Genomic DNA, 27950 nt, shown 5'->3' with positions numbered 1-27950 from the left:
AAGGAGGGATAGAAAGGAGGGAGAGAAAGGAGAGAGAAAGGAGGGATAGAAAGAAGAGAGAGAAAGGAGGGAGAGAAAGGAGGGAGAGAAAGGAAGGTGGAGAAAAAAGGGAGAGAAAGGAGAGAGAGAAAGCAGGGAGAGAAAGCAGGGAGAGAAAGCAGGGAGAGAAAGGAGGGAGAGAAAGGAAGGTGGAGAAAAAAGGGAGAGAAAGGAGAGAGAGAAAGGAGGGAGAGAAAGCAGGGAGAGAAAGCAGGGAGAGAAAGCAGGGAGAGAAAGGAGGGAGAGAAGGCAAGGAGAGCAAGGAGAGAGAGAGAAATGGATGTTAGGGAGAGTAACAAAAGAAAAGGGTGGGGAACGGAGAAAGAGAGAGGGGAATAAGCTAGCCAGCACAGTGGAAAAAAGGCTGGAAAAGAGGACAAGAACGCAGGAGTGAGACAGACAGAGGCTGTGCCAAGCCTCCCACCTGAGTGTGCACGGCACGGCTGTGTTTTGTGTTTGGGATTTCAGGGAAAAGGAGGAGGAGAAGGAGGGGAGGAGGATGGAGCGTGGGGTGGGCCAGAGAAAGGAAGAGTCTGCTGGCAGCGTTGGTTTCACACACCAGTGATGAAGTGAAGCCCCTCGCAGGAATTCTTTCTGCTGCTGCGTTAGTTTTTTTCTCTGCCCTTGCTTTTCCTTCTTACTCACATCTGGAGCGGGGAGTCACTTCCTCTGTCTGTGCTGCCCCGCGTTGTGTTGTGCTTTAACAGGGCTAGTCCTCTCATCCTCTAGCCCCCCTTCACCTCCTCTTCTGACGACACTCTAGGGAGATACGGAACACACCACGCCAGGGGGACGGGACGCTCCCAACACACTCTCTGCACGGGACCGGCCAGGGACCCTTGACACACCCCACCAACACTCTGGACCCACTCTCTGTAATCTACGTCTGACAACAGAGAGGAAGAGAGAGACTGTGGAATCTGGAGAGAACTGCAACCATCAGCTGAACTTTCTGCAGGGTGTTTGCCCTTTCCCTTATATGGCAAAACAACTGGAAAATCATTTGAATTGTCTGATATCTATCCACCACAGCAGGCTGTGCAGCAGGGTTTGTTTGTATGGCTGACTGACTTCTCTTGGTTCTTCTTTCCTGTGTTGTTTGCATGCAGGGCTTTTATTGAAGGGACAGCAGCATTGTAGGTCTTTGGGGTGAGGCTGCAGGCACTACCCCCAGGGGTGGTTGGCTATATGCATCATTGCTCCTCCCTCTCTTTCTCTCTCTTTCTCTCTATCTCTGTCTGTCTGCCTGAGAGGAACATCCAGCTGTCTGTCTACCTGAGAGGAACATCCGGCTGGCAGCAACCTGCACACAGACACTGAGACAGTTGTTCTCTGTGGGGGAACTAACAGCAAGGTGGGCCAGAGTTCAGCAACTGTAGTTCTGGAATCTGGACACAGAGAAATCTGTAGGAGGGATATTGACTGACTCTACAACGACAACAATCCTCAAATGCAACAGGATGTGTAACCCAGTAGGACCCTGGAAGGCGTGCCTGTCTTAAATGAGGAGGACTATTGTTGTTGTCCTGTGTCGACCTTACTAATGAGGACGAGGATGCTGGAGAAGCCGTGAACACTCAAAAGGACTGAACAACGAGAGCTGGAGGGTCTCGTGGTGCCATGACACAGGTGTGGGACAGAGTGTGTGTGTGTCATCTCTGACCGTACACCTTGTTGTGGATTACCCCGTTGGACGGACACACACTCCACTGACTGACAGGTGGACAACAACAGCTTCGGTTGTCATGGCGGTGGCGTGGTACCACCGCGACATCAGCCGCGTGCATGCGGAGGACTTGCTGGCCCGGGCTGGGAGGGACGGCAGCTTCCTGGTCAGGGACAGTGAGTCTGTGCCTGGAGCCTACGCCCTCTGTCTGCTGTGAGTAGCCTTCCACCACACACACACACACACACACACACATACACACACACACACACACACGCACGCACGCACGCATAAAGTTCCTTTCCATCTCTGAGTGTGTATGGTCAATATCAACTCAGTGATGCTCACAGTCAGTGGTAAAGGGAACTAACCTCACATTCACAAGTGCTATAGCGTGTCTCAATTTCTGCATTGTAAATAGATTCAGCAGCCTGTCTCTCTGTCATCTTTATCATTGTCACTCTGACCTGGGACAGCGGGCAGGGAGAAGGCTGTGGCTCACAGGGCTGCTGGAAGTGTATAGCTCCTGAACACTCAGGTTGCCCAGTCCCGATACAGCCCAACCAAGCCTGGCCAGTGTCCGTGTAACCCTGGCTTAGGGCTCCCGGTCCCCCACTCTCCTCTCCTCCTCCCTCCATTCAGTCTTCCCTGGGGCCCCTGGAAGAGGGCGGGAGCTACAGTGACCACACGGCTCTCTGTGCACAGCGGCCCGAGCCAGACACATTCCTGAAAGCTGAGCCCCACTGCTGCTCATGCTGCCCCCCCCCCTCCCTCCCTCTTAGCTGTCTCATTCTCTCTCCCTCTTAGCTGTCTCATTCTCTCTCCCTCTTAGCTGTCTCATTCTCCCTCCCTCTTAGCTGTCTCATTCTCTCTCCCTCTTAGCTGTCTCATTCTCTCTCCCTCTTAGCTGTCTCATTCTCTCTCCCTCTTAGCTGTCTCATTCTCTCTCCCTCTTAGCTGTCTCATTCTCTCTCCCTCTTAGCTGTCTCATTCTCTCTCCCTCTTAGCTGTCTCATTCTCTCTCCCTCTTAGCTGTCTCATTCTCTCTCCCTCTTAGCTGTCTCATTCTCCCTCCCTCTTAGCTGTCTCATTCTCTCTCCCTCTTAGCTGTCTCATTCTCTCTTTCCTCATTCTCTTTTCCCTCTCTTTTGCTGTTGTTTTCTATTCCGTGTTTTTTCTGTCCCTCTGTCTCTGTACCTCTTCCTCCTCTCTATGTTGTATGTAGGCCTAGTGTACACTAATCTAATCTCCACATCAATACAGGTCTGCTGTCATTACAGGGAAATATGAATTAATTCTAGATTAATGATACCTGTGATTCTCTACCAGGCATCACAAGGCCATGCTTCCAGCAGGGGGCTTTCAACTGGTGTCTTTTCAACAAGGGGGGGGGGGGGGGGGGGGTTACAGGCATTTACTGTACTGTGTTAAGAGATAAAGTAGAGATAAAAGTTAGCCATCTAATGGATACTTGACACAGACTAGTGGTATGGTTTTGCTACCAAGTGATTATTATCGAACATGAAGCCCACATGTGGTCCAGATGAGTCACACCCCTCTGGCTAGTTTGTGTAGGTTGTGTAAATAGTGGTGTGTAAAAACCTGAGATGTGTGGGTAGGTTCTTTATGAGCACCAACATGTGACATTAATGGGATCATGTCAAAATGGGTGGCAAAAGAAAACTAATTAAGAGTTTATATTTTTTTTAATTAAGGCATATATACATTTTACAAGACTTTTCCATCCTTAGAATATGGAATAAGCATAGGCTTTAATTCCTTGTCAAACAGATGGAAAAGGAGTCTGAGAAAACATCTATCGGAATAAGTCTTAAAAGGTATTAGAAAATACATCTAAACACAATAATGCTGAAGTAAAAACCCCTGCCAACTAATATCAACACTTGTATTTAGGTTAGGAAAACATTTTCTGCTTTCTGTAAGTTGAAGAAACATTGCCTTGTGCCTTGAAATTCTGTTACCAAAAACCCACATATTTTAAATATATTTTTATGTAGAGGGAGAATAATGAAAGTTCACAGAAGTAACCAGTAAAGGTAGACATATCAATTAGTTTTAGAGTTTTTACCAATATCAATTATGTTAATGAATTGGCAACAGAATTTCTGAAAAATCTGCAACAGAATTTCTTCCTCCCTTCCACTGTCATGTTGATAACTGTTTTCTTTCACTTTCTGTCATCTGATGGTCAAAGCTAATGTGTCTGGACAACCCCTCCCCCAGGTCTATTTATTTCTGCAACAACATACTAACTCATCACAATTTGTGAGCAAGCTGGTTACAGTGCCTCCTAAAGACATGATTGACATCGGGAAAAGGGGGTGGGCTTGCTGATCAATAGGTGCCTTTCTTTGCGAGGCATTGGAAAACCTCCCTGGTCTTCGTTGTTGAATCTGTGTTTGAAATTCACTGCTCAACTAAGGGACCTTAAAGATAATTGTATATGTGGGGTACAGAGATGAGGTGGTCATTCAAGAAAATTCCTGTTTTAACACTATTATATCACACAGAGTGAGTCCATGCAACTTATTATGTGAGTTGTTAAGGACATTTTTACTTCAGAACTTATTTAGGCTTGCCATAACAAAGGGGTTGAATACATACTGTATTTACTCAAGACATTTCACCTTTTCATTTTTTATTAATTTGTAAAAATTTCGAAAATCATACTTCCACTTTGACATTATGGGGTATTGTGTGTAGTCCAGTGACACAAAATCTAAACCTCCCAGTAAAGCAATAAAAACAATTAAGCATCCCAGAAAAGTGCAAAAAATAGCCCACGTTAACATATGTAGCTTAAGAAACAAGGTTCATGAAATCAATAATTTGCTAGTAACAGATGACATTCATATTCTGAATATTCTGACGATTCTGATCTCTGAAACTCACTTAGATAATACATTTGATGATACAGTGGTAGCAATACATGGTTATAAAATCTACAGAAAAGACCCAAATGCCAAAGGTGGAGGTGTGGCCGTTTTCTATTCAGATACAAATTTCTGTAAGGCTTAGAGAGGATCTCATGTTTGTCACGGATCCCTCCGGAACTGTCATTACGCACACCTGGTCCCTATTCCCATTGATTAGTAATTGTATAAGTGCACCCTTTGATCACCATTATTCGATCGATTATTGTTACAATGTCCGTTGGTCGTGTGAGTACCTGTGCTGTGTTGTTTTGGCTTTCGTGCCGCACATATGGCGCAGATTATTACGGGTCTCATCCCGTATGGTACCATTGTGCGCTTGTGTATTTATTTGAGGTACTCCTCGCTCTTTTGTTTGGGTCTCAACCCTGTGTTTTGTATACATCTTTGTTTGGTAGAAATTTGGGTCTAATTTTTTAAAATTACTATTACGCATTCCTGCGCCTGTCTCCTGAACAGTTATACCAGTGTGACAATGTTAAATACTGTTGAAGTAAGATGGCTACAGGTTCATCTGCCTCACCTAAAGCCCATTCTGGTGGGAAGCAGCTTTGGACCACCAAGTGCTAGTCAGTATCTGGCTAACGTGTGAAATGGTCGATAACGTATGTGATATCAACAGAGGTATATTATCTGGGTGATTTAAAAATTGACTGGCTTTCATCAGGCTGCCAACTCAATAAAAATGAAGGAAAATCAAATCAAATCAAATCAAATTTATTTATATAGCCCTTCGTACATCAGCTGATATCTCAAAGTGCTGTACAGAAACCCAGCCTAAAACCCCCAAAAAAATAAAAAATAAATTGTGTATATGTATTTTGTCTAAGTAAACAAAGCAAAAACAGAAACGTTCCTTTTTCAGGACCCTGTCTTTCAAAGATAATTTATAATAATTCCAAATAATTTCACAGATCTTTATTATAAAAGGTTTAAACACTGTTTCCCATGCTTGTTCAATGAACCATAAACAATTCATAAACATGCACCTGTGGAACGGTCGTTAAGACACTAACAGCTTACAGACGGTAGGCAATTATGGTCACAGTTATGAAAACTTAGGACACTAAAGAGGCCTTTCTACGGACTCTGTAAAAACACCAAAAGAAAGATTCTCAGGGTCCCTGCTCATCTGCGTGAACGTGCCTTAGGCATGCTGCACGGAGGCATGAGGACTGCAGATATGGAGAGGCATGAGGACTGCAGATACGCCTATGGGCACAAACCCACCGTCCCTGGACCAGACACGACTGGCAAGAAGTGCTCTTCACTGACGAGTCGTGGTTTTGTCTCACCAAAGGTGATGGTCGGATTTACGTTTATCGTTGAAGGAATGAGCGTTACACCGAGGCCTGCACTCTGGAGCGGGATCGATTTGAAGGTGGAGGGTCCATCATGGTCTGGGGCGGTGTATCACAGCATCATCAGACTGAGCTTGTTGTCATTACAGGCAATCTCAATGCTGTGCGTTTACAGGGAAGATATCCTCCTCCCTCATGTGGTACCCTTCTTGCAGGCTCATCCTGACATGACCCTCCAGCATGACAATGCCACCAGCCATACTGCTCATTCTGTGCGTGATTTCCTGCCAGACAGGAATGTCAGTGTTCTGCCATGACCAGCGAAGAGCCCGGATCTCAATCCCATTGAGCACGTCTGGGACCTGTTGGATCGGAGGGTGAGGGCTAGGGCCATTCCCCCCAGAAATGTCCGGGAACTTGCAGGTGCCTTGGTGAAAGAGTGGGGTAACATCTCACAGCAAGAACTGGCAAATCTGGTGCAGTCCATGAGGAGATGCACTGCAGTACTTAATGCAGCTAGTGGCCACAACAGATATTGACTGTTACTTTTGATTTTGACCCCCTCTTTGTTCAGGGACACATTATTCAATTTCTGTTTGTCACATGTCTGTGGAACTTGTTCAGTTTATGTCTCAGTTGTTGAATCTTGTTATGTTCATACAAATATTTACACAAATAAACACAATTGACAGTGGGAGGACATTTATTTTTTTGCTGAGGTTATTTTTGTGCCACAAAAGCCAAGTAGATATACATGTTTATAAACAAAGGGTCGCTACAATTATTGTAATACAGTAAATTTCGATCTATCCCTTAGGTAGCAAACTTGAAGACGTCATGACGAACATGCGGGCAATGGGTTTAGAACAACAATAACAAAACTTAATACAAACAAATATCTATACCACCCCCCAAAACGGCACATGGTGAGTGGAAGGGCAAAGGGGCATGTACTAGGCACAGGTTGACTCCTTTCTGTGCCCCTACCTACCAACACCTACCCATGAGCCCCCTCTCTTTCTTTCATGGATGTTGAAGAATTGTTGAAAACTGGTCAGTCCACCCTGGCCTTGATTTCAATGTCCACATATGCCATTTTTTGGTACGGCCTGGACCGGCTTTAATTTCAATGTCCACAGATGTTGATTTTTGGTCTGTTCCGGACGGGCCATGATTTGACTGAAACAAACATGTCTGATTGGTTAAGATTTGGTCCAGGGGCCTCCCGGGTGGCGCAGTGGTTAAGGGCGCTGTACTGCAGCGCCAGCTGTGCCATCAGAGTCCCTGGGTTCGCGCCCAGGCTCTGTCGTAACTGGCCGCGACCGGGAGGTCCGTGGGGCGACGCACAATTGGCCTAGCTTCGTCCGGTTTAGGGAGGGCTTGGTCGGTAGGGATGTCCTTGTCTCATCGCGCACCAGCGACTCCTGTGGTGGGCCGGGCGCAGTGCGCGCTAACCAACGTTGCCAGGTGCACGGTGTACCCTCTGACACATTGGTGCGGCTGGCTTCTGGGTTGGATGCACGCTGTGTTAAGAAGCTGTGTTAAGAAGCAGTGCGGCTTGGTTGGGTTGTGTATCAGAGGACGCATGACTTTCAACCTTCGTCTCTCCCGAGCCCGTACGGGAGTTGTAGCGATGAGACAAGATAGTAGCTACTACAACAATTGGATACCACGAAATTGGGGAGAAAAAAGGGGTTAAAAAAAATAGGGAGAGGGAGATTTTACCGAAATCATTTCACTAAACTTTGCATATGCACAGTTCTTCCAGTAAATGTTTCTGTAAACTGTTCTGTGTAAATTGTTAAAAGCAGTCATTGTGCATGGAGTTGTATGGTTTGTTTAACTTTGAAATCAATGGTTTTTGTTTGGCATACATTTTAAGGGAAAAATCTGAGTCTCAGCGCAGTTCCGTTTCCATGGAATTGCCCGGTAGTAGTCATGTAATCCCATGCTGTACAGTGGACCAAGAAGTTGCTGAAATAACCATCTAACTGAGTCACACCATCAACAAATTAGCATCTTGTTTATCTTTAACAAGGGCAGCACATCTGCTCATCCTTATTTCATTGTTACTTTAAAGCGTGTTTAGCCTTTGAATGTTTATTTCTGCCCATGACAGTGGTATAGTTATGTGTAGTGCTGTCTTGGGGTATACAGTACATTTGTCAATGTTATTTCCCCCTTTTCAGGTACCAACGGCACGTTCACACTTATCGTATTCTTCCTGATGCAGACGGCCTGTTGGCTGTACAGGTGAGTGACCATCATCAGTTTAACTTTCCAACCCCCCCTCACATACACACATGACCTAATCCTGACAGTAACTAGGCTAATACTGTAGCATATCCTACATGTGCAATCATGATATTATCCTCTTGTAGCAACCACTTTCGAGAAAGAATGGACTGTTCAATACTGTAGTTGTTATCGTTACAAAAGAGTTGTGTTGTTGTATGTTGTAAGGGAAACAGGAAGTGTCTTGTGTTCATATACTAGGCTCATTCCGCCTTAGGCCTTTTTTGTTTGAATGGCATCTCTGCCATGCGGCTGCATGCTTGGAGAATGACAATTGCACAGAGGAGAAATTTGTGTGTGTGTCTCACAGATTCCTGACCTACCCACTCATTGACCAGTGCTCTAAGGAGGATGGGTCTGTTTGTGCTTTGTGTGTGAATGTGCCGTGGACAAGGATGTGTGTGTTGAGGGTTAGTTGGGTGGGGGATAGGGATGGTTCGGATTAGTTTGTGTGTGGCGGTTGTATGGGTGTTTTAGATAGTGACTATAGGGGACGACTCCTTTCAAGAGCCACAGCTCCTGGTCCTAATTATCAGGAATGAGGGAAAAAACACAGTAACAAAAAACATTTGAGGCAGCCCGCAAACCAGCCTGTGCATTCCTTTACCATATCTGGTGCAAAACCAGCTCAATAACAATTGTCTCATAGAGACAGTCATTTAATGAGTCTTTGATTTGAAAACACCATGTAAATGTTCTTTTCAGATGAGGGCTGTGCTCCATGTACTGTATCACTGCCTCACTTGTTTTCCACGGAAGTCAGTAAAGTCCCCAATAAGCAGATTGTCTCACTGGCTTTGCTATTAAAAAACATTACCACATAGGGATTGCGTGGTTGCTTTCTTGTTTTTCTGAGGGGGCTATTTTATAGAAGGGATATTTTGAGCTAAAAGACAGGCCGTTTTTGTCTCCCTGAGTCGTTTAGTCTGTATTTTCTTTGTAATTACTTCTCAAGAGTTCCTCGAAAAAATGCATAAACCATTAGAGGAGTCCCTGGCAACTGGGGCAGGTAATGTCTGCCAAAAATGGTTTTTCAAACCACACAATGAAAACAAACGTTTCTAAAATAAGACGTACAGGAAAGGGGCTTTTAGTTTGCAGTGTTGCTGTGTGCGCCCTTTGGGTCCTGTGTCTGAGAGTGTGTCCGTGGCATCTAATATGTCTATGCCCGCGGTGTGTGTGTGTGTGTGTGTGTGTGTGTGTGTGTGTGTGTGTGTGTGTGTGTGTGTGTGTGTGTGTGTGACTGGCACTTAATGCGTTTGTCGATGGCTGTTGAATATCTGTTTCCCCTCCATGTTTACTGTACGTATCTGAGACAGCTGGCTGTTGGAGTGTTGTTTATAGCGGGCAGCGTTTGTGCGTGTGTACGGTAGACTGGCTCAGAACACAGAGGTCGGCTAGTAAACTGCTGGAACACTGTGACTCATGGCAGCCAACCTTGCCAGTGACCAGAATTTGGGGGGTAGGTTTGTGATATTATCTCCTGTCCTGTGGCTGATTAGCAGTGGTTTCTGCAGCCTGCTTGGCAATGAGTGTTTGATGTTGTTCTTGTTCTGGCTATGCAAACAGAGGTGAGTGGTTGTGGCTTCTGTTTGGCACCTCCAGGGCCCAAGAGACCGCACCTCTACTCCAAGGGATCCCCCTGAGTATATCCAGGTCCATTTTGTTTTGGTGGACACTGTTCGGACAACACATGCGTATCCTGAACAGGTTCATATGGATTTGAGACATTTGTACGGTCTTCCAAGCTTTAGGAACTTTAGAGAAAAAGTTTATAAACATTATCTTGATGGACGGTTTGCAGCTCATTCATCAGTTCAGGGAATTTGTTCATCTATCCTGTACATAAAGGAAACTCTCATGAAGATCACTTGTGTTGTGTAGGTTCTGTATCATGTGTTTATGGTATTTTTGACCTTTCTGGGTAACCACAGCCCATGTATGTATAACCACAGCCCATGTATGTATCACCACAGCCCATGTATGTATAACCACAGCCCATGTATGTATAACCACAGCCCATGTATGTATCACCACAGCCCATGTATGTATAACCACAGCCCATGTATGTATAACCACAGCCCATGTATGTATAACCACAGCCCACGTATGTATAACCACAGCCCATGTATGTATAACCACAGCCCATGTATGTATCACCACAGCCCATGTATGTATAACCACAGCCCATGTATGTATAACCACAGCCCATGTATGTATAACCACAGCCCATGTATGTATAACCACAGCCCATGTATGTATAACCACAGCCCATGTATGTATAACCACAGCCCATGTATGTATCACCACAGCCCATGTATGTATAACCACAGCCCATGTATGTATAACCACAGCCCATGTATGTATAACCACAGCCCATGTATGTATAACCACAGCCCATGTATGTATAACCACAGCCCATGTATGTATAACCACAGCCCATATATGTTCATTCTTACGTGTTTGAGCAAATCGCTATGTCTGTGAATGTCTATTTATATTATAATTCTGTCTATGCTGTATGTGTGTTTCTCCACAGACATCTCAAGGGGTGCAGGTGAACTGTTTCCGAACACTGGGGGACCTGGTGTTGGGGTACCAGCACCCTCATAAGGGTCTGGTCATCCCCTTGCTGTACCCTGTGGGGAGGGACACAGAGCCTGGTGAGGAGAGCTCAGGTGATGATGAGAAGCCAGGGCTGGTGTGGAGTCCCAGCCCAGCCCCAGTCGCAGTCAGTACATCTCCCCCAGAAGGACCTCCAGTCACCCCATCCCCCCATCTCCTCTTCCTCCACAGGCTGCAGGAGCTCAACACACCCAGGTACACACTCCCTAACACCAATCACACATCTGGAGAATGCAGATATACTTCCAGTTCCACACATAAATAGGGAAAAATGTGCACTATTGGTCTGGGGCTATTTGGGGTACTTTAGCACCATAGTATTTTCCTGTGGCATCTAGGTATCCCCTTTCCCTTCCTCGTCAGATTGCCTGAGTGCTGCTTTCAACAAGGCTTACGTTTGCAAACACTCACGATAAACTTTGTTTCTTTTCAAGAGTGTGTTGATTTTTTAATTTTTTATACACAAACATTCCATTCCGTTATGGAACATTCCATTCCGTTATTCCATTCCGTTAAAATTATGGATAAACCACATAAAATGTAGATTTTTTTTTACTGTGGTTTCACAGCATGGCAGGTGAGGTGGTTGGGTTGCTCAGTGAGTATCTGTGCAGTGAGCTGCCTCTGGATGTAGAGGGTCTGCGTAGAGGAGCAAAAGGCCTACTCCATCTACACCAAACCCTGGGCACAGCATGCCAGGGACTCAACAGGTGGGTTTCAGCATTTTGCTACTGCTACTACAGTTAGTGCTGTATGTCATTTAGTGTTTGTGATGTGATGGATTTGTTAGTTATCACAGGGAGAAAATGAAACTGATTGTCTGATCCACAGTGAGATTGATCTGACCATGTCCAGTTTGGAGACGCTGGCCAAAGTGTTTGACCATCCCACCTGCCCTTTAACCTCCACCAAGTCACAGGTACATCCCATCTGTGATATACCCTGTCTGTCCTACCCGTTCTGTCTGTCCTTTTTTTTACCCTGTTTTCTCCTCAATTTCGTGGCATCCAATTGGTAGTTACAGTCTTGTCTCGTTGCTGCAACTCCAGTACGGACTCTGAGGTGGCGAAACACAACCCAACCAAGCTAAACCGCACTGCTTCTTGACACAACGCCCACTTAACCCGGAAGCCAGCCGCACCAACGTGTCGGAGGAAACACCGTGCACCTGGCGACCGTGTCAGCGGACACAAACCCTCCTCTAACTTGGAAGACGCTGGGCCAATTGTGAGCCGCCCCATGGGTCTCCCTGTCACAGCCAGCTGCGACAGAGCCTTGGACTCGAACCTAGAATCTCTGGTGGCACAGCTAGCACTGCGATGCAGTGCCTTAGACCATTGTGCCACTTGGAAGGCCCCTACCCGGTGATGTCCTACCCTGTCTGTCTTACCCTGTCTACTCTACTATGGTCCACAATGGACCCACAAACAAAGAAGACAGAAGATGAATGGAAATCTGATCTGCTGCGCCCTCTAGTGCACTAATTGAGAAAAATAACTTTCACAGCGCATCACTGTTAAAAAAGTTGAAAATAAAACACCTCTAAATATGTTCCATTCATGGGGTACAATTCTATATTTATACCTGTATTTCACATAGCACACAGCTACTTAATATTACTGTCCCCCCTTTTAGAATATGGGTAGAGGTCCAGACATGGAGTTGGACAGCCTGCTGTGTAAAATCTCTTCCCTGGTCAGCCTGCTGTCCTCCCTGGAGAAGAGGGTTTGTACCCACATACATACACACACACACTACCCCCCCCCCCCCCCCCCAATGCAAACCAGTCTGATATTAATTTACTTTCCAGTCTAAAGCTCTCTATGCTCTTACTGTGCAGGTGCTGAAAGCTCTTCAAGATGCTGTGACCAATCACAACCTGGCTGTGCAGCCTGCCCCTCTCCGTGAACCCGCCCCTGTCTCAGCTCCAGTCCCTGCTCCTGCCCCAGCTCCAGTCCCAGTCTCTGCTCCAGCACCAGTCCCTGCTCCATCCCCTGCTCCTGCCCATGCTCCAGCCCCTTCTCCAGCCCCAGTCCCTGCTCCAGCACTAGTCCCTGTAGCTAAGAACAATGCCAGGCCCATACCTGTCCACTCCTTTCAGGTGACAGAGAGAGGCAAAGGGCACTTCATACTTTTAGGGGGGCATACCAGCTGTTTAGTCATATTTTGATCATTTTTGTGGTACAGTATTGTATATCTTGTATCATCTTTGTGTGTGTGTCTAGATTAAGATGGTGCGTTACGGCAGACAGACCGTGTCAGTGGACTTGGACACAGGAGTGCTGCTGTTTGACAGGAAGGCCGGGTCATTCGGAGCGGAGACAGTCTCACACGACCGGAGTAAGAGACTAACATCAACATCTGACATTACTTGACCGAGTTCGATGAAGAAGTGTTCAATGATCCTAACGATTCCTTCTTTTCCCGTGCGTGCGCACGTGCCAGTTCTGCAGCTAGTCAAGTTCCAGAGCAGTCCAGCCAAGCTGCGCATGGTAGTGGACAGTCATCACAACACCCCACGAGAGCTCATGTTTGAGAGTGCAAGGGTACATACAGGTCTACATTCGTCTGTGTATGTCGCCACCCATTGGATTCCATTGTATTGACTGAGAACACTCTCTCTTCCCTCCAGAAGCGGGAGGCGTTCTGCCAGCTGCTACAGCTGATGAAGACCAGACACTCCCATCTGAGTGAACCTGATGTCATCTCTGTGTTTGTGGGCAGCTGGAATATGGGTAACTACGACATCAATAGAACCTCACTGTCCTAGAGTAATATGTCTTCCGCTGTCACTGTCTGACATCAGTACTTTTCCTGGTATGGCTACGGTTGTTACAGGGTTATTACACTAGAAAGCCACAATTTTCTTATTAGAAACTCTGTTTTTTTTATTTGAAGCACTAGATAGTGGTCTATACTGAGTAGGACCCTCACTAATGATCTTATTGGCTGTGTGTCCAGGTGGCTCCCCTCCCCCTCGCAGTCTGCAGTCCTGGGTGACGTGCTGTGGTCTGGGGCGAACCCCAGATGAGTCCACAGCTCTGCTGCCTCACGACATCTACGCCCTGGGTACCCAGGAGAACTCTCAGGGGGAGAAGGAGTGGACCGAGCACGTCAAGGCTACCCTACACAGCTACACGCATATAGAGTACAAACAGGTGAGCATCACTTATATTGTCCTCCATTTAACTCAAAACAAATTTGGGACACAGACAATGTACAACAAAAACATACGTTTTAAAAAACACACGGAGAAAGGAAATGTTGCACCAGATTTAGCAAACAGCTCATTTCCATCTGTTGTCCCCCAGTCCTCTTTCTCCATCTCTCTCTGCTTCTTTTTCTCCATCGCCATGTCCCTCTTTTCCTCCATCTCTACTGTATGTGCTGCTCTTTCGCCATCTTTCCATCTGTCTCTTTCTTTCTGTCCCTATACCTTATTGGCCCTTTCTCCCAGCTTTCAAGTGTCTCTGATTGTCATGTGTTTGCATTAAGTCATTATGTCCTTGCTCACCTTATAGGATATCTGTCTGATGTACTTTTTCTTTTACCATTCATCCTGAAGCAATGATAGCTGTTTATCTCTCTGTGACAGTTACTTTACATGCTCGTTGTATTTGCACAAAGAGGTCATAAAAAAGGGTGTATAAACCAATGACTTCTATAAACCCTGGATTGCGGATGCTATGTATTGGCCAATGAGAGGATTTGAAACCACCAGTGGGCCATATTGGCACTCCCTAGTAGAGAGGGTTCTCCATAGTAATGATTGGAATTCTACAGTATTTCAATTAAACGTTTTAAGGACAAAATTACATCGATTTCAGTATTTTGTTGTTGTAGTGGGGGACAGTAACATTCAGACTTTCAAAAAGTATGCTTTAAGGAAAATAATTGTATATATTTTACACTTTTTATTTGTATGTTTAGCTCACATAATATAATGAAAAAGTGTGCATTAATGTGTCTGTAATGGAATAAACGTGGCAAAAACTATGCATTTCTATAGCTTCCCCCCCAAAAAAATGTTACAACAGTGGAGGAGTGCCAAGATGGGGGCGCGGTGGCTTCAAAACAGCTTTCCTTGTTAGTCCTCTAGTGTATATATAAATCGTTGGTATAAACTGGAAGTCTAGAGAATCTTAAGGTTTATTGCTTATTCATTTACCTGATACTCACTGGAGTTAGCCTCGCAATAAAATGTCTAAAAACAATTGCTTATGTCTATGATTATGATACTTCCATGAGAAATCAAGACATATATGTTATCATTACTTTAGATTTTTTCAATCAGCAGTACTGTAGGCCGATGTCTTGATTGCTCTGTTATGGTGTTCTGTGATTATGTGTCCTGCAGGTGGCAGTACAGTCACTGTGGAACATGAGGCTGGCAGTGTTCGTGAAGCCGGAGCACGAGAGTCGCATCAGCCATGTAAACACAGCCAGTGTGAAGACTGGCCTGGGGAACACACTGGGTATGATACCAGGCCCCTACTTGGGTCGTCTATGGGTCGGCTACCCATAACACCACACCCTCCTCCTCGTCTCAGAAATGAATGCATAGTATACACATACACACCAGTGGAGACTGCTGAGGGGAGGACGGCTCATAGTAATGGATGGAATGGAGTCAATAGAATGTCAAGGAAACCACATGTTTGATACCATTCCATTGACTCTATTCCAGGCATTATTATGAGCCGTCCTCTCGCCAGCAGCCTCCACGGACACATCCTGTATCTTTGGCATAGCCTACAGCCAAAGACACTTGTCAAACTCATTCCACGGAGGACCTACGGGTTTTTGCTCCTCCCTTGTACTTAATTGATGAATTAACGTTGCTAATTAGTAAATAACACCCCTCATGTGGTTGTCTAGGTCTTAATTGGAAGGGAAAAAAACAAAAACCTGCAGACACTCGGCCCTCCGTGGAATGAGTTTTACACCCCTGATCTATGATATCAGAGCATGATCAACAGGAACGAGATGTTGTGTTTTATCAACTAAATGAGGTTAAAACCTTTAAATGTCAAATCTGTTTGTTTCCAGGAAATAAAGGTGCTGTTGGGGTTTCCTTACTCTTCAACAGTACTTCTTTTGGATTTGTTAACTGCCATCTGACCTCTGGCAGTGAGAAAGTAGTCAGGTATGTACATATTGTATACAACAGTGGAGGCTCCTGAGGGGAGGACGGCTCATAATAATGGCCCGGAACGGAGCGAATGGCATCAAACTATGTGTTTGATGTATTTGATACCATTCCGCTAATTCCGCTCCAGCCATTACCACGAGTCCGTCCTCCCCAATTAAGGTGCCACCAGCCTCCTGTGGTATACACAACTGTATACACACCTATTTCCAATGTTCAGCTCTTTGGTATATCATGTGGGTGTTAGTTGACAGATAAAACATTAGGGTAATGTTCAACACAACTATCATCAGATTGATGTCCACTGTGTCCGTTCTATATAAGGACATGCCAGGGCTGTAGAGTGTATACGTTTCCAATGTATGTACGCAGCATGTCTATGTGTGTGAGTTGATGTTGTCACTCCCTGTGCTTGTGGTCCTGTCAGGAGGAACCAGAACTGTGCGGACATCCTCAGACTGTTGTCCCTGGGTGACCGGCAACTCAGTGCCTTTGACGTCAGCCTGCGCTTCACACATCTCTTCTGGTGTGGAGACCTCAACTACAGACTAGATCTGGACGTACAGGTCAGACAAGCCCTGTCTGCTCTCCGCTCTCTGTTTCGTTGTTCCCCAGCAAATAGATCAAATGTAGTTTAACCCGAAATCAAGAATCTCTATAGATCCAGAGCCGTACCTTGAACTCTCTCATACTGGATCGCTATTGCTTTACAGGACATTCTCAAACATGTTTCCAAGCGGGAGTTTGATGAGCTCATGTGTGCTGACCAGCTGACGCGAGAACGACACAAGAGGAAGGCCTTCCTCAATTTCAGTGAGTAGCATCCTACTGACGTCATGTCCAACTGTGTGTTCCTGTGTGGGTGAAAATACCTGTGCTATTTATTCTTGTCAATAATTTCTCCCCTTCGTTGCTTTTGTCTCTGAATCTACCCCTTCTCTCTCCCTTTCTCTCACTTTGTCCTGGTTAAGAGGAAGAGAAGATTGCGTTTCCCCCCACCTATCGGTACGAGAGGGGGTCCAGGGACAGTTACCTGTGGCAGAAGTACAAGACCTCTGGCGTGAGTCTATCTCCTTGTGACACACTCTGACGCAACCTCTCAAAGCTACATTGTGTCCAAATCAGCGTGTTGTCTGAATGACATTCAAGCAGTAAGTGATGAATAATCCACACAAAGCATCATTGTGAGCCTTGTGAAAGCAGTCAGCAAATAAGGGAATTGCATAATGCTATTTTGGAAACCTTCGCTTTTGCAACTAGTGTAACCTGCCCCCCTAAATATTCTACACAAAGAAGTATAGCTCACGACTGGATTTACTGTATGTGTAACCCAATCAGTCTCTATTGGGGTCACGGGATGGGTGCTTTGACGGCAGCTGTCCTCATGACTACTAAAACTACCTCACAGAGTGAAATGGCTTGTATGATTGGAGTGCAGTGTTCCCTACATTCTATAACACAATTTTTATAAATCAATTATATGTTCAATGTGTCCGCATCGAACACACACAAACACACAATAAATATAGCCATCCTTCTATTCTGTGTCTACAGGTGCGTGTCAACGTGCCATCATGGTGTGACCGGATTCTGTGGAAGTCTTACTCAGAGACACATATCACCTGCAACTCCTATGGTGGGTTTAGGTTTTACGACATGGAGGATTTTGATGGGGCTGGGGGCCACAAAAAAAACGGAACTCATCATGAGGGGCCGCAGTGGCTCATGGGTCTGCGTACCCCCCCAACCCCATCCCCTTGTGAGAGAACATTTTAGCAGCCCCACTCATGACAGCCATGAACAATATTTACATTTGAAGGTGAATATCCTGCAATTCAACACAATTTGCCATGGGGCGGAGAAAAACATTAGCAGTTTTGAAGCTAATTTCCGGCAATTCAACACATTTTGTCACAGGGTGCAGGCAAATGTTTGCAGTTTTTTATGTAATAACTGATGATCAATGGGCCCCACCTCGGTCGGTAATTAGACCCTGCTTACTACAAGTTTAGATAGCTGGCCGCGAGACTAACTTACCAATCCTAAAAAAAAAATGCTGACGTGCTAATTGAGTGACTGCTGATGCACACCCAAATTTCTGAGTTGCACACTGTCGATTCTATTATTCCAACGCTCAACAGAAAGTTGAGACCCCTATTGAGTTCCAACAAAAATATAATTTTTATTATTATTATTGGGCCACAGGCCTACAAAAGGGGGGCTGTGGGCAGCTAGTTGCCCATCCCTGGTTTAGAACATAAACCAGGGACGTCCCTTTTTCAGGACCCTGTCTTTAAAGATAATTAGTAAAAATCCCCCAAAATTCACAGATCTTCCTTGTAAAGGGTTTAAACACTGTTTCCCATGCTTGTTCAATTAACCATAAACAATTCATGAACATACACTAAGACATTAAGACACAAACAGCTTACAGACGGTAGGCAATTAAGGTCACAGTTATGAAAACTTAGGACACTAAAGAGGCCTTTCTACGGACTCGGAAAAACACCAAAAGAAAGATGCCCAGGGTCCCTGCTCATCTGCGTGAACGTGCCTTAGGCATGCTGCAAGGAAGCATGAGGACTGCAGATGTGGCCAGGGCAAAAAATTGCAATGTCCGTACTGTGAGATGCCTAAGACAGCGCTACAGGGAGACAGGACGGACAGCTGATCGTCCTCGCAGTGGCAGACCACGTGTAACAACACCTGCACAGGATCGGCACATCTGAACATCACACATGCGGGACAGGTACAGGATGGCAACAACAACTGCCCGAGTTACACCAGGAACGCACAATCCCTCCATCAGTGCTCAGATTGTCCTCAATAAGCTGAGAGAGGCTGGACTGTGGAACTCAGTTTGATGTCAGTTGTTGAATCTTATGTTCATACAAATATTTACACACGTTAAGTTTGCTAAAAATAAACACAGTTGACAGTGAGAGGACATTTCTTTTTTTTTGCTGAGTTTCTTTTTTGTTGGCTCGTAACATTATCCTCATACATAGTGCCTTTGGAAAGTTTTCAGACCCCTTGACTTTTTCCACATTTTGTTACATTACAGCCTTACTCTAAAATGGATTAAAGAAATAAAAATAGTCAGCAATACCACGTGATAAAATAGCCAAATCTGGTTTTTAGACATTTTTGCTCATTTATTAATAATAAAAAAACAGAAATACCTTATTTCCTTTAGTATTCAGACCCCTTTGCTATGAGATTCGAAATTGAGCTCAGGTACATTCTGTTTCCATTGATCATCCGGGAAATGTTTCTACAACTTGATTGGAGTCCACCTGTGATAGATTAAATTGATTGAACATGATTTGGAAAGGCACACACCTGTCTATATAAGGTCCCACAGTTGACAGTGCTTGTCAGAGCAAAAGCCAAGCCATGAGGCCAAAGGAATTGCCCGTAGAGCTCAAAGAGACAGGATTGTGTCGAGGCAAAGATCTGGGGAAGGGTATCAAAACATTTCTGCAGCATTGAAGGTCCCCAAGAACACAGTGGCCTCCATCATTCTTAAATGGAAGAAGTTTGGAACCACCAAGACTCTTCCTAGAGCTGGCCGCCCGAGCAAACTGAGCAATTGGGGGTGAAGGGCCTTGGTCAGGGAGGTGACTTGGTCAGTCTGACAGAGCTCTTGAGTACCTCTGTGGAGATGGGAGAACCTTCCAGAAGGACCACCATCTCTGCAGCACCACCAATCAAGCCTTTATGGTAGAGTGGCCAGATGGAAGCCACTCCTCAGTAAAAGGCACATGACAACCCGCTTGGAGTTTGCCAAAAGGCACCTAAAGACTCAAGAGCATGAGAAACAAGATTCTCTGGTCTGATGAAACCAAGTTTGAACTCTTTGGCCTGAATGCCAAGCATAATGTCTAGAAGAAACCTGGCACCATCCCTACAGTGAAGCATGGTGGTTGCAGCATTCCGTGGCAGGGACTGGGAGACTAGTCAGGATTGAGGCAAAGATGAACAGAGCATAGTACAGAGATCCTTGATTAAAACCTGCTCCAGAGCGCTGAAGACCTTAGAATGGGCCGAAGGTTCACCTTCCAACAGGACAACGACCTTAAGCACACAGCCAAGACAACGCAGGAGTGACTTCGGGAAAAGTCTCTAAATGTCCTTGAGTGGCCCAGCCAGAGCCTGGATTTGACCTCAATCGAACATCTCTGGAGAGACCTGAAAATAGCTGTGCAGCAACGCTCCCCATCCAACCTGACAGAGCTTGAGAGGATCTGCAGAGAAGAATGGGAGAAACTCCCCAAATACAGGTGTGCCAAGCTTAAAGCGTCATACCCAAAAGACTCGAGGCTGTAATCGCTGCCAAAGGTGCTTCAACAAAGTACTGAGTAAATGGTCTGAATACTTAGGTAAATGTGATATTTCCGTTTTTTATTTTTAATAAATTAGCAAACATTTCTAAAATCCTGTTTTTGCTTTGTAATTACGGGGTGTTGTGTGTAGATGAGGGGAAAACACAACTTAATACATTTTAAAATAAGGCTGTAACCATAACAAAATGTGGAAAAAGTCTAGGGGCCTGAATTCTTTCCGAAGGCACTCTAACAGCGTTGTAGTTTAGCATTCAGGCACAGCAAATTGGATATCATAGTATTATTTCTCGTGGCGTTCCTAAATTAGATATTTTGTGGCCATTTCTTTGATTGTTTTCCTGTAAAATGCGAGAGTCCCTGTTTAAGGTATGATTGGCAACTCCTACGTCCTCTGGTCTGTGGTCCTCAGACGAACAGTCACTTCCTCACTGTGGCCCTGACTCCAGGGCACTGCTTTTGACCTCCTTCAGCAAATACTCACCATACAGCATACCATGCAGCATACCATGCAGCATACTCCGTCATAGCCATTAGAGGATCATTAGTTTAGTCTATGCCACAGGTTTTGACAAAAAGGTTGAAAAGCATAGAGTGCTGAAGTGATCATTAGTGACATAAGAATGCTTGTATGATGGTACAGTTAACAGAATAAGGATAATGGACACGGTTGTATCATTACGACTGAGATCTCTCTGTCTCCAGGTTGTACAGATGACATCTTCACCAGCGACCACTCGCCTGTTTTTGCCACATTCCATGTAGGGGTGACGTCACAGTTCATTTCCAAAACAGGTGCTTGTGGTTATTTTGACATAAGAATTTGGATTAATATACGTCGTATAATATCACTGTGATACTTGCTTGTGAGCCTCGATTTCTTTGCACTACAAAACAGACCCAAACTCGAGCATGGAGAGGGCCTGGATGGAGTTGGAAGGTGTTGAGGCCATTGTGAAGACAGCCAGCAAAGCCAAGTTCTTCATTGAGTTTCACTCATCCTGCCTTGAAGGTGCTTTGTCCTTAACCCTTTCTCACCTAGTTCATCTAAAGTTCTATAACAAACTCTGTGACTTATGTGATGAATAATTTAAGTCGATATCTGTTTTGAGCAGAGATCCGCCGTTCCGTAGAGAATGACTCACAGAGCTGTGACGTGCCTGGCTTCCTCAAACTGGGCTGGTCCCCCAAGCAGCTGCCCAAGGTAAATACATCAATCTGGAGCTAGATGAGCAAACTCATACCAAAGACTCATAGCTAACCTGTTTGTGTGTGTCTACATATCATAGCTTCTCCCGATCGTCTCAGACATGGAGTACCTTCAGGATCAGCACCTCCTGCTGTCTGTCAAGTCATGTGACGGGTTTGAGTCATACGGTTGGTCATTACTCCTTCCCTCCCTGTTCGTAACCACCACCATTCACTATTTCCCCTCTCATCAGTCACTTAGTCAATCAATGCCCTTTGACCGTAGTCATTGAGATGTTTAGATTTTTTAAAGTGTATTTTAGGCACAGATCAAAGACCAGTGTACAGTCTTCAAATCTTAACTATTAGGAGAGAAAAAAGCTAAACTGACCAGGGATCAGTGTCCACTCCATTGTTGATCCTACTGTTGACTCTGTAGGTGAGTGCTGTGTGGCACTGCGCTCCCTTATCGGCGCGGCAGAGCAGTTTGAGACGTTTCTGACCCACCGGGGTGAGGAGATGGGCTCCATACGTGGGCGGGTCAGGGTCCATGTGCCCAAGGACCGGCGAGGAACACGGGAGAAGATCTACGGTGGGTTCGCCTGGCTGCCCTCCCACCAACCTCATCACTGCTCTCCTCTCTTTCCTCTGCTCACACTATCACTTCCCGCTGGGCTTCTGTTGCGACAGTTAATATGCCCTCTGGTTCTCCTGTGTATCTCTCATTGCTTCCTCTATTTGGTTCCTGATTGATCCAAGGCTTGGCTTTCTCTCTCTGTGGTCTCTGCCCTGGCTTCCTCTTTTGGCTCCCCGCTGACTGACCCTGACCAGATGCATCCTGAGACATTCAAAAGACACACAGTGTGAGTGGGTGCCATTTGCCCTATAGGTCAGGCATTATGCATTGCCATGACAACACACATAAACACTGCCACCACACGCCACGGGCAACCTTTACCCCAGATAGCACAGGACATATGGAGAAGACATTAGTTAGATGGTGTCCAATAAACATTTGTTTTGTCTTTTTCAGAATGGTTCTGCTTTGAGAAGGATGAGAAGGGTCTGGTGAGGGGATGCTTGTCTCCTCCGTCCACTCGGGCACCTATCAGCCGGTGAGGATCTTTTTGGTGTTTTTCAAGCCACTCATTGTAAAACTAGCCAACATACATTGTCAGCATATGATTCCGAGACATAATTAGTGATGGGAGTTTATAGTATAGTTTGTCATTTAGCCTACTTTCATTATTATCTGTCCACCCATTTCAGATCGTCACCGCCTCCACCCAAGCCGGCCCCTAGCAGTTACACAAACCCTGCCTACTTCATATTTGAAGGTGTGTCTGTCCTGGGAAGAGTAGAGGAGTCTCCACCCCCTCGCAGGGACCCTCAGGTGGTCTGGGCCGGCGACTCCGCGCTGCAGTTACCCAAACTCTTCGGGGGGCGTGGCTGTGACAGGAAGTCCCCTCGCAGGTCTAACTTCACTGAAATCGAGATTCCAGGGATCCTGCCCCACTATCCTTCCACCAATGACCATCATCCACCCCAGACTAACTCCTCCTATCAGCTCTTCCCAGCAAAGGACCCATCGCCAATCCCCCCTGCCCCAAGCCCCACTTCTCACTATCATGAACAACCCATACAACCACGACCAAGCAAAAACAATGTTGTCCAGGACTCCATCCTGCCTGCCAAGAACCTGAGGAACATGTACATGAACCACTCCGCCATCATCAGAGAGACCCCCAGGAGAGAACAGCCTAGGGTGCACCAACTGGAACAAGCCATCTCTGTACGGAGCAGCAAACTCCCAGCCTTCTACCCATATGTGTCCACCTGTGTACCCCACACCCAGGCCTCAGCACCGTGGGTGGTGGAGCAGCCAGTTGGGCCCCTTGGGGACCACTCCCTCACAGCCCTGCAGATAGCCAAGTCACTCAGCGAGGTAGACTTCTTCCCATTGGACCTTGAGGCTCCATCTACCCCATGCCAGAGACCGGCCCAGAGGAATGACCTGGCCATAGCTGCAGAAAGAGGATACTGCTGGGAGAAAGAGGTGGGTAGATATAAAATGTTTATTTTATTTTTTATTTCACCTTTATTTAACCAGGTAGGCCAGTTGAGAACAAGTTCTTATTTACAACTGCGACCTGGCCAAGATAAAGCAAAGCAGTGCGACAAAAACAACAGAGTTACGCATGGGATAAACAAACGTACAGTCAATAACACAATAGAAAAAATAAAAATCTATATACAGTGTGTGCAAATGTACTAAGATTAGGGAGGTAAGGAAATAAATAGTAAATAAATAATTACAATTTAGCAAATTATTACTGGAGTGATAGATGTGCAGATGCTGATGTGCAAGTAGAGATACTGGGGTGCAAAAGAGACAAAAATAAATAACAATATGGTGATGAGGTAGTTGGGTGGGCTAGTTACAGATGGGCTGTGTACAGGTGCTGTGATCGGTAAGCTGCTCTGACAGCTGATGCTTTAAGTTAGTGAGGGATATATGTCTCCAGCTTCAGTGATTTTTGCAATTCGTTCCAGTCATTGGCAGCAGAGAACTGGAAGGAAAGGAGGCCAAATGAGGAGTTGGCTTTGGGGATGACCAGTGAAATATACCTGCTGGAGCAAGTGTTATGGGTGGGTGCTGCTATGGTGACCAATGAGTTGAGATAAGGCGGGGCTTTACCTAGCAAAGACTTATAGATGGGGCGGCAGGGTAGCCTAGTGGTTAGAGCCCTGGACTAGTAACTGGAAGGTTGCAAGTTCAAATCCCCGAGATGAAGAGGTACAAATCTGTAATTCTGCCCCTGAACAAGCAGTTAACCCACTGTTCCTAGGCTATCACTAAAAATAAGAATTTGTTCTTAACTGACTTGCCTAGTTAAATAAAGTAAAAAAAAAAAAAATAGATGACCTGGAGCCAGTGGTTTTGGCGACAAATATGAAGCAAGGGCCAGCCAACGAGAGCATACAGGTGGTGGGTAGTATATGGGGCTTTGGTGACAAAACGGATGGCACTGTGATAGACTACATATAAATTGGTGAGTAGAGTGTTGGAGGCTATTTTGTAAATGACATTGCCGAAGTCAAGAATCGGTAGGATAGTCAGTTTTATAAGGGTTTGCATGAGTGAAGGAGGCTTTGATGCGAAATAGGAAGCCGATTCTGGATTTAATTTTGGATTCGAAGATGCTTAATGTGAGTCTGGAAGGAGAGTTTACAGTCTAACCAGACACCTAGGTATTTGTAGTTGTCCACATATTCTAAGTCAGAACCGTCCAGAGTAGTGATGCTGGGCGGGAAGCTGGTGCAGGCAGCGATCGGTATAAAAGTATACATTTAGTTTTACTAGCATTTAAGAGCAGTTGGAGGCCACGGAAGGAGTGTTGTATGGCATTGAAGCTCGTCTGGAGGTTTGTTAACACAGTGTCCAAAGAAGGGTCAGATGTATACAGAATGGTGTCGTCTGCGTAGAGATGGATCAGAGAATCACCAGCAGCAAGAGTGACATCATTGATGTATACAGAGAAAAGAGTCGGCCAGAGAATTGAACCCTGTGGCACCCCCATAGAGACTGCCAGAGGTTCGGACAACAGGCCCTCCGATTTGACACACTGAACTCTATCCGAGAAGTTGTTGGTGAACCATGCGAGGCAGTCATTTGAGAAACCAAGGCTGTTGAGTCTGCCGATATGAATGCAGTGATTGACAGAGTCGAAGGCCTTGGCCAGGTCGATGAAGACAGTTGCACAGTACTGTCTTTTATCTATGGCGGTTACGATATCGTTTAGGCCCTTGAGCGTGGCTGAGGTGCACCCATGACCAGCTCGGAAACCAGACTGCATAGCGGAGAAGATATGATGGGTTTCAAAATGGTCGGTGATCTGTTTGTTAACTTGGCTTTCGAAGACTTTAGAAAGGCAGGGCAGCATTGATAGAGGTCTATATCAGTTTGGGTCTAGAGTGTCTCCCCCTTTGAAGAGGGGGATGACAGTGGCAGCTTTCCAATCTTTAGGGATCTCAGACGATACGAAAGAGAGGTTGAACGGGCTAGTAATAGGGGTTGCAACAATTGCGGCAGATAATCTTAGAAAGAGAGGGTCCAGATTGTCTAGCCCAGCTGATTTGTAGGGGTCCAGATTTTGTAGCTCTTTCAGAACATCAGCTATCTGGATTTGGTTGAAGGAGAAGCGGGGGGTTGGGTAAGTTGCTGCGGGGGGTGTGGAGCTGTTGGCCGGGGTAGGGGTAGCCAGGTGGAAAGCATGACCAGCTGTAGAAAAATGCTGATTGAGATTCTCAATTATCGTGGATTTATCGGTGGTGACAGTGTTTCCTAGCCTCAGTGCAGTGGGCAGCTGGGAGGAGGAGCTCTTATTCTCCATGGACTTTACAGTGTCCCAAAACTTTTGGGAATTTGTGCTACAGGATGCAAATTTCTGTTTGAAAAAGCTAGCCTTTGCTTTCCTAACTGACTGTGTATATTGGTTCCTAACTTCCCTGAAAAGTTGCATATCGCGGGGGCTATTCGATGCTAATGCAGTACACCACAGGATGTTTTGTGCTGGTCAAGGTCAGTCAAGTCTGTAGTGAAACAAGGGCTATATCTGTTCTTAGTTCTACATTTTTTGAATGGGGCATGCTTATTTAAGATGGTGAGGAAAGCACTTTGAAAGAATAACCAGGCATCCTCTACTGAAGGGATAAGATCAATATCCTTCCAGGATACCCGGGCCAGGTCGATTAGATAGGCCTGCTCGCTGAAGTGTTTTAGGGAGCGTTTGACAGTGATGAGGGATGGTTGTTTGACCGCGGGCCCATTACGGACGCAGGCAATGAGGCAGTGATCGCTGAGATCCTGGTTGAAGACAGCAGAGGTATATTTGGAGGGCAGGTTGGTCAGGATGATATCTATGAGGGTGCCCGTGTTTACGGATTTGGGGTTGTACCTATCTTAGATTGTAGGTGCCTAGTAATTGGCCCAGACCTAAGGCTTTATCATTCCGTTTTTTGACTAGACATTTGTTTTGGTGTTTGATACAGGTCCTCTATGGAGCTCCAGAGACAGTGCGAGAACTACTCAGCACCCTGGGTCTACAGAAGTACACTCTGGGACTCAGCCTCAACGGCTGGGACGACCTGGACTACTTCAGGTGAGAGGAGGAATAACGGTAGATGGAACCTGATTTGTTTGGTCTCGGTGGTTTGGATACCTAAATGACCTTTGCTCTCTCCACAGTGGCATCACAGAGGAGGACCTGCGTGCAGCCGGAGTGTCGAACCCGTCGCATCGCCGGAGGATCCTGGAGAACCTACCCAGGATCTGGGATTCACTATAGACCTACTCACTTTGTTTGAGTTCTCAAACTGAACCCAATGACAGATGCCTGCCCTAATGGACAACTCGTCATCTCTTCCACTCACGTCCTTTTATATACAGTAAAAAAAAATCTAGTAAGCACACACACACAGACATGGTGCCTGTCCCATGAAATCCTCATCTCATATCCGTTTCCATTCACGTGTCCACCTTAAAATGGTCAAACATTTTTTATATCCAATTTTAGATCCACATAGCTAAATATTGATTTTCTGTCTCCCCAGCAGTCACCAGACGAGAGTGTTTACTGAGCATTCACACGCATCACCTCCTCCCCTGCCCTTTCCACTGCTCTGCCTTTTATAAAGAACAGCACAGAGCTTGTAAAATCACTCACTAAGGGCCATGGAGGATGAAATGTACAGCTGTACATATTTACCAGTACACATTTTAACATGGCCTGGAAAGTTAATGATAAGGCCTCGCTTTCTGTTTACTGTCCGATGGTATTATTATCTTGTCACTGTGGTGTAGCTGTTAGTGATAAGAGGGGAATCCGGTGGGAGGAAAATGCGAACCCTGGGCTCGTTTATTTACATTCTTACTATGACATTGTACATGTTTCTCTATTCTCTCCCTTATCCCATAACTCTCGTGAGCTCACAAGATAATAAAGTGGCACCCACCCATTTAAGATGAACATTACAGTCACTTAATCAATGCTTCTGTGAACTTAGCTTCTTTTTTTTTACTGCCTTTTTAAAACGTTATTGTATAAAACTAACTGTTGACATATGTGGGTTCTTAGACACTGCTACTGTGGGAGGTTTGAGGGCGTAAAACTTGTGCTTGCCGCCTGTGGTTCTTTGCCAGTGGCGCTACTTTGGTCATCATCTGAGTTTTAGATATACATTTAACTGTGGATCATAGAAGTTGTACTACTTTATTTGCTGAAGGTTGTTGAATTAAGGTAATGAAGTGTTACATGCAGGTGATGTTAAATTTGTTCAACCAAATGGGACACCACGTGAATAAAACAATGTTGTGTCAACATTATGAAA

At 45.6% G+C, this 27950-nt stretch overlaps 1 protein-coding gene across 1 annotated transcript; it reads left to right on the top strand.

The window, feature by feature from the left end:
* LOC115130639 (phosphatidylinositol 3,4,5-trisphosphate 5-phosphatase 2B-like) lies at positions 1-27950 on the top strand. The gene is made up of 26 exons (XM_029661976.2): positions 1-1918; positions 8150-8213; positions 10795-11075; positions 11450-11590; positions 11712-11799; positions 12516-12605; positions 12721-12981; positions 13106-13220; positions 13326-13426; positions 13513-13615; positions 13842-14038; positions 15238-15355; positions 15930-16026; positions 16457-16595; positions 16743-16842; positions 17001-17089; positions 17584-17665; positions 21078-21167; positions 21271-21384; positions 21488-21576; positions 21662-21749; positions 22000-22152; positions 22594-22675; positions 22830-23616; positions 26613-26722; positions 26809-27950. The coding sequence occupies exons 1-26, from the start codon at positions 1785-1787 to the stop codon at positions 26906-26908; spliced, it is 3813 nt and encodes a 1270-aa protein (XP_029517836.2). The 5' UTR covers positions 1-1784; the 3' UTR covers positions 26909-27950.

This window comes from Oncorhynchus nerka, linkage group LG6 (genome assembly GCF_034236695.1).
Source record: "Oncorhynchus nerka isolate Pitt River linkage group LG6, Oner_Uvic_2.0, whole genome shotgun sequence".
NCBI lineage: Eukaryota > Metazoa > Chordata > Actinopteri > Salmoniformes > Salmonidae > Oncorhynchus > Oncorhynchus nerka.
The sequence above is the reverse complement of the archived record's forward strand: the minus strand, read 5'-3'. Positions and strand labels throughout refer to the sequence as shown.

What these genes read in the sequence shown, in the direction of transcription:
- LOC115130639 (XM_029661976.2), top strand. Translation starts at nt 1,785, where the DNA reads ATGGCGGTGGCGTGGTACCACCGCGACATCAGCCGCGTGCATGCGGAG. An exon ending in CAGGAGCTCAACACACCCAG is followed by an intron (nt 11,076 to 11,449) that starts GTACACACTCCC and finishes GTGGTTTCACAG; the next exon opens with CATGGCAGGTGAGGTGGTTG. An exon ending in GACAGTCTCACACGACCGGA is followed by an intron (nt 13,221 to 13,325) that starts GTAAGAGACTAA and finishes CGCACGTGCCAG; the next exon opens with TTCTGCAGCTAGTCAAGTTC.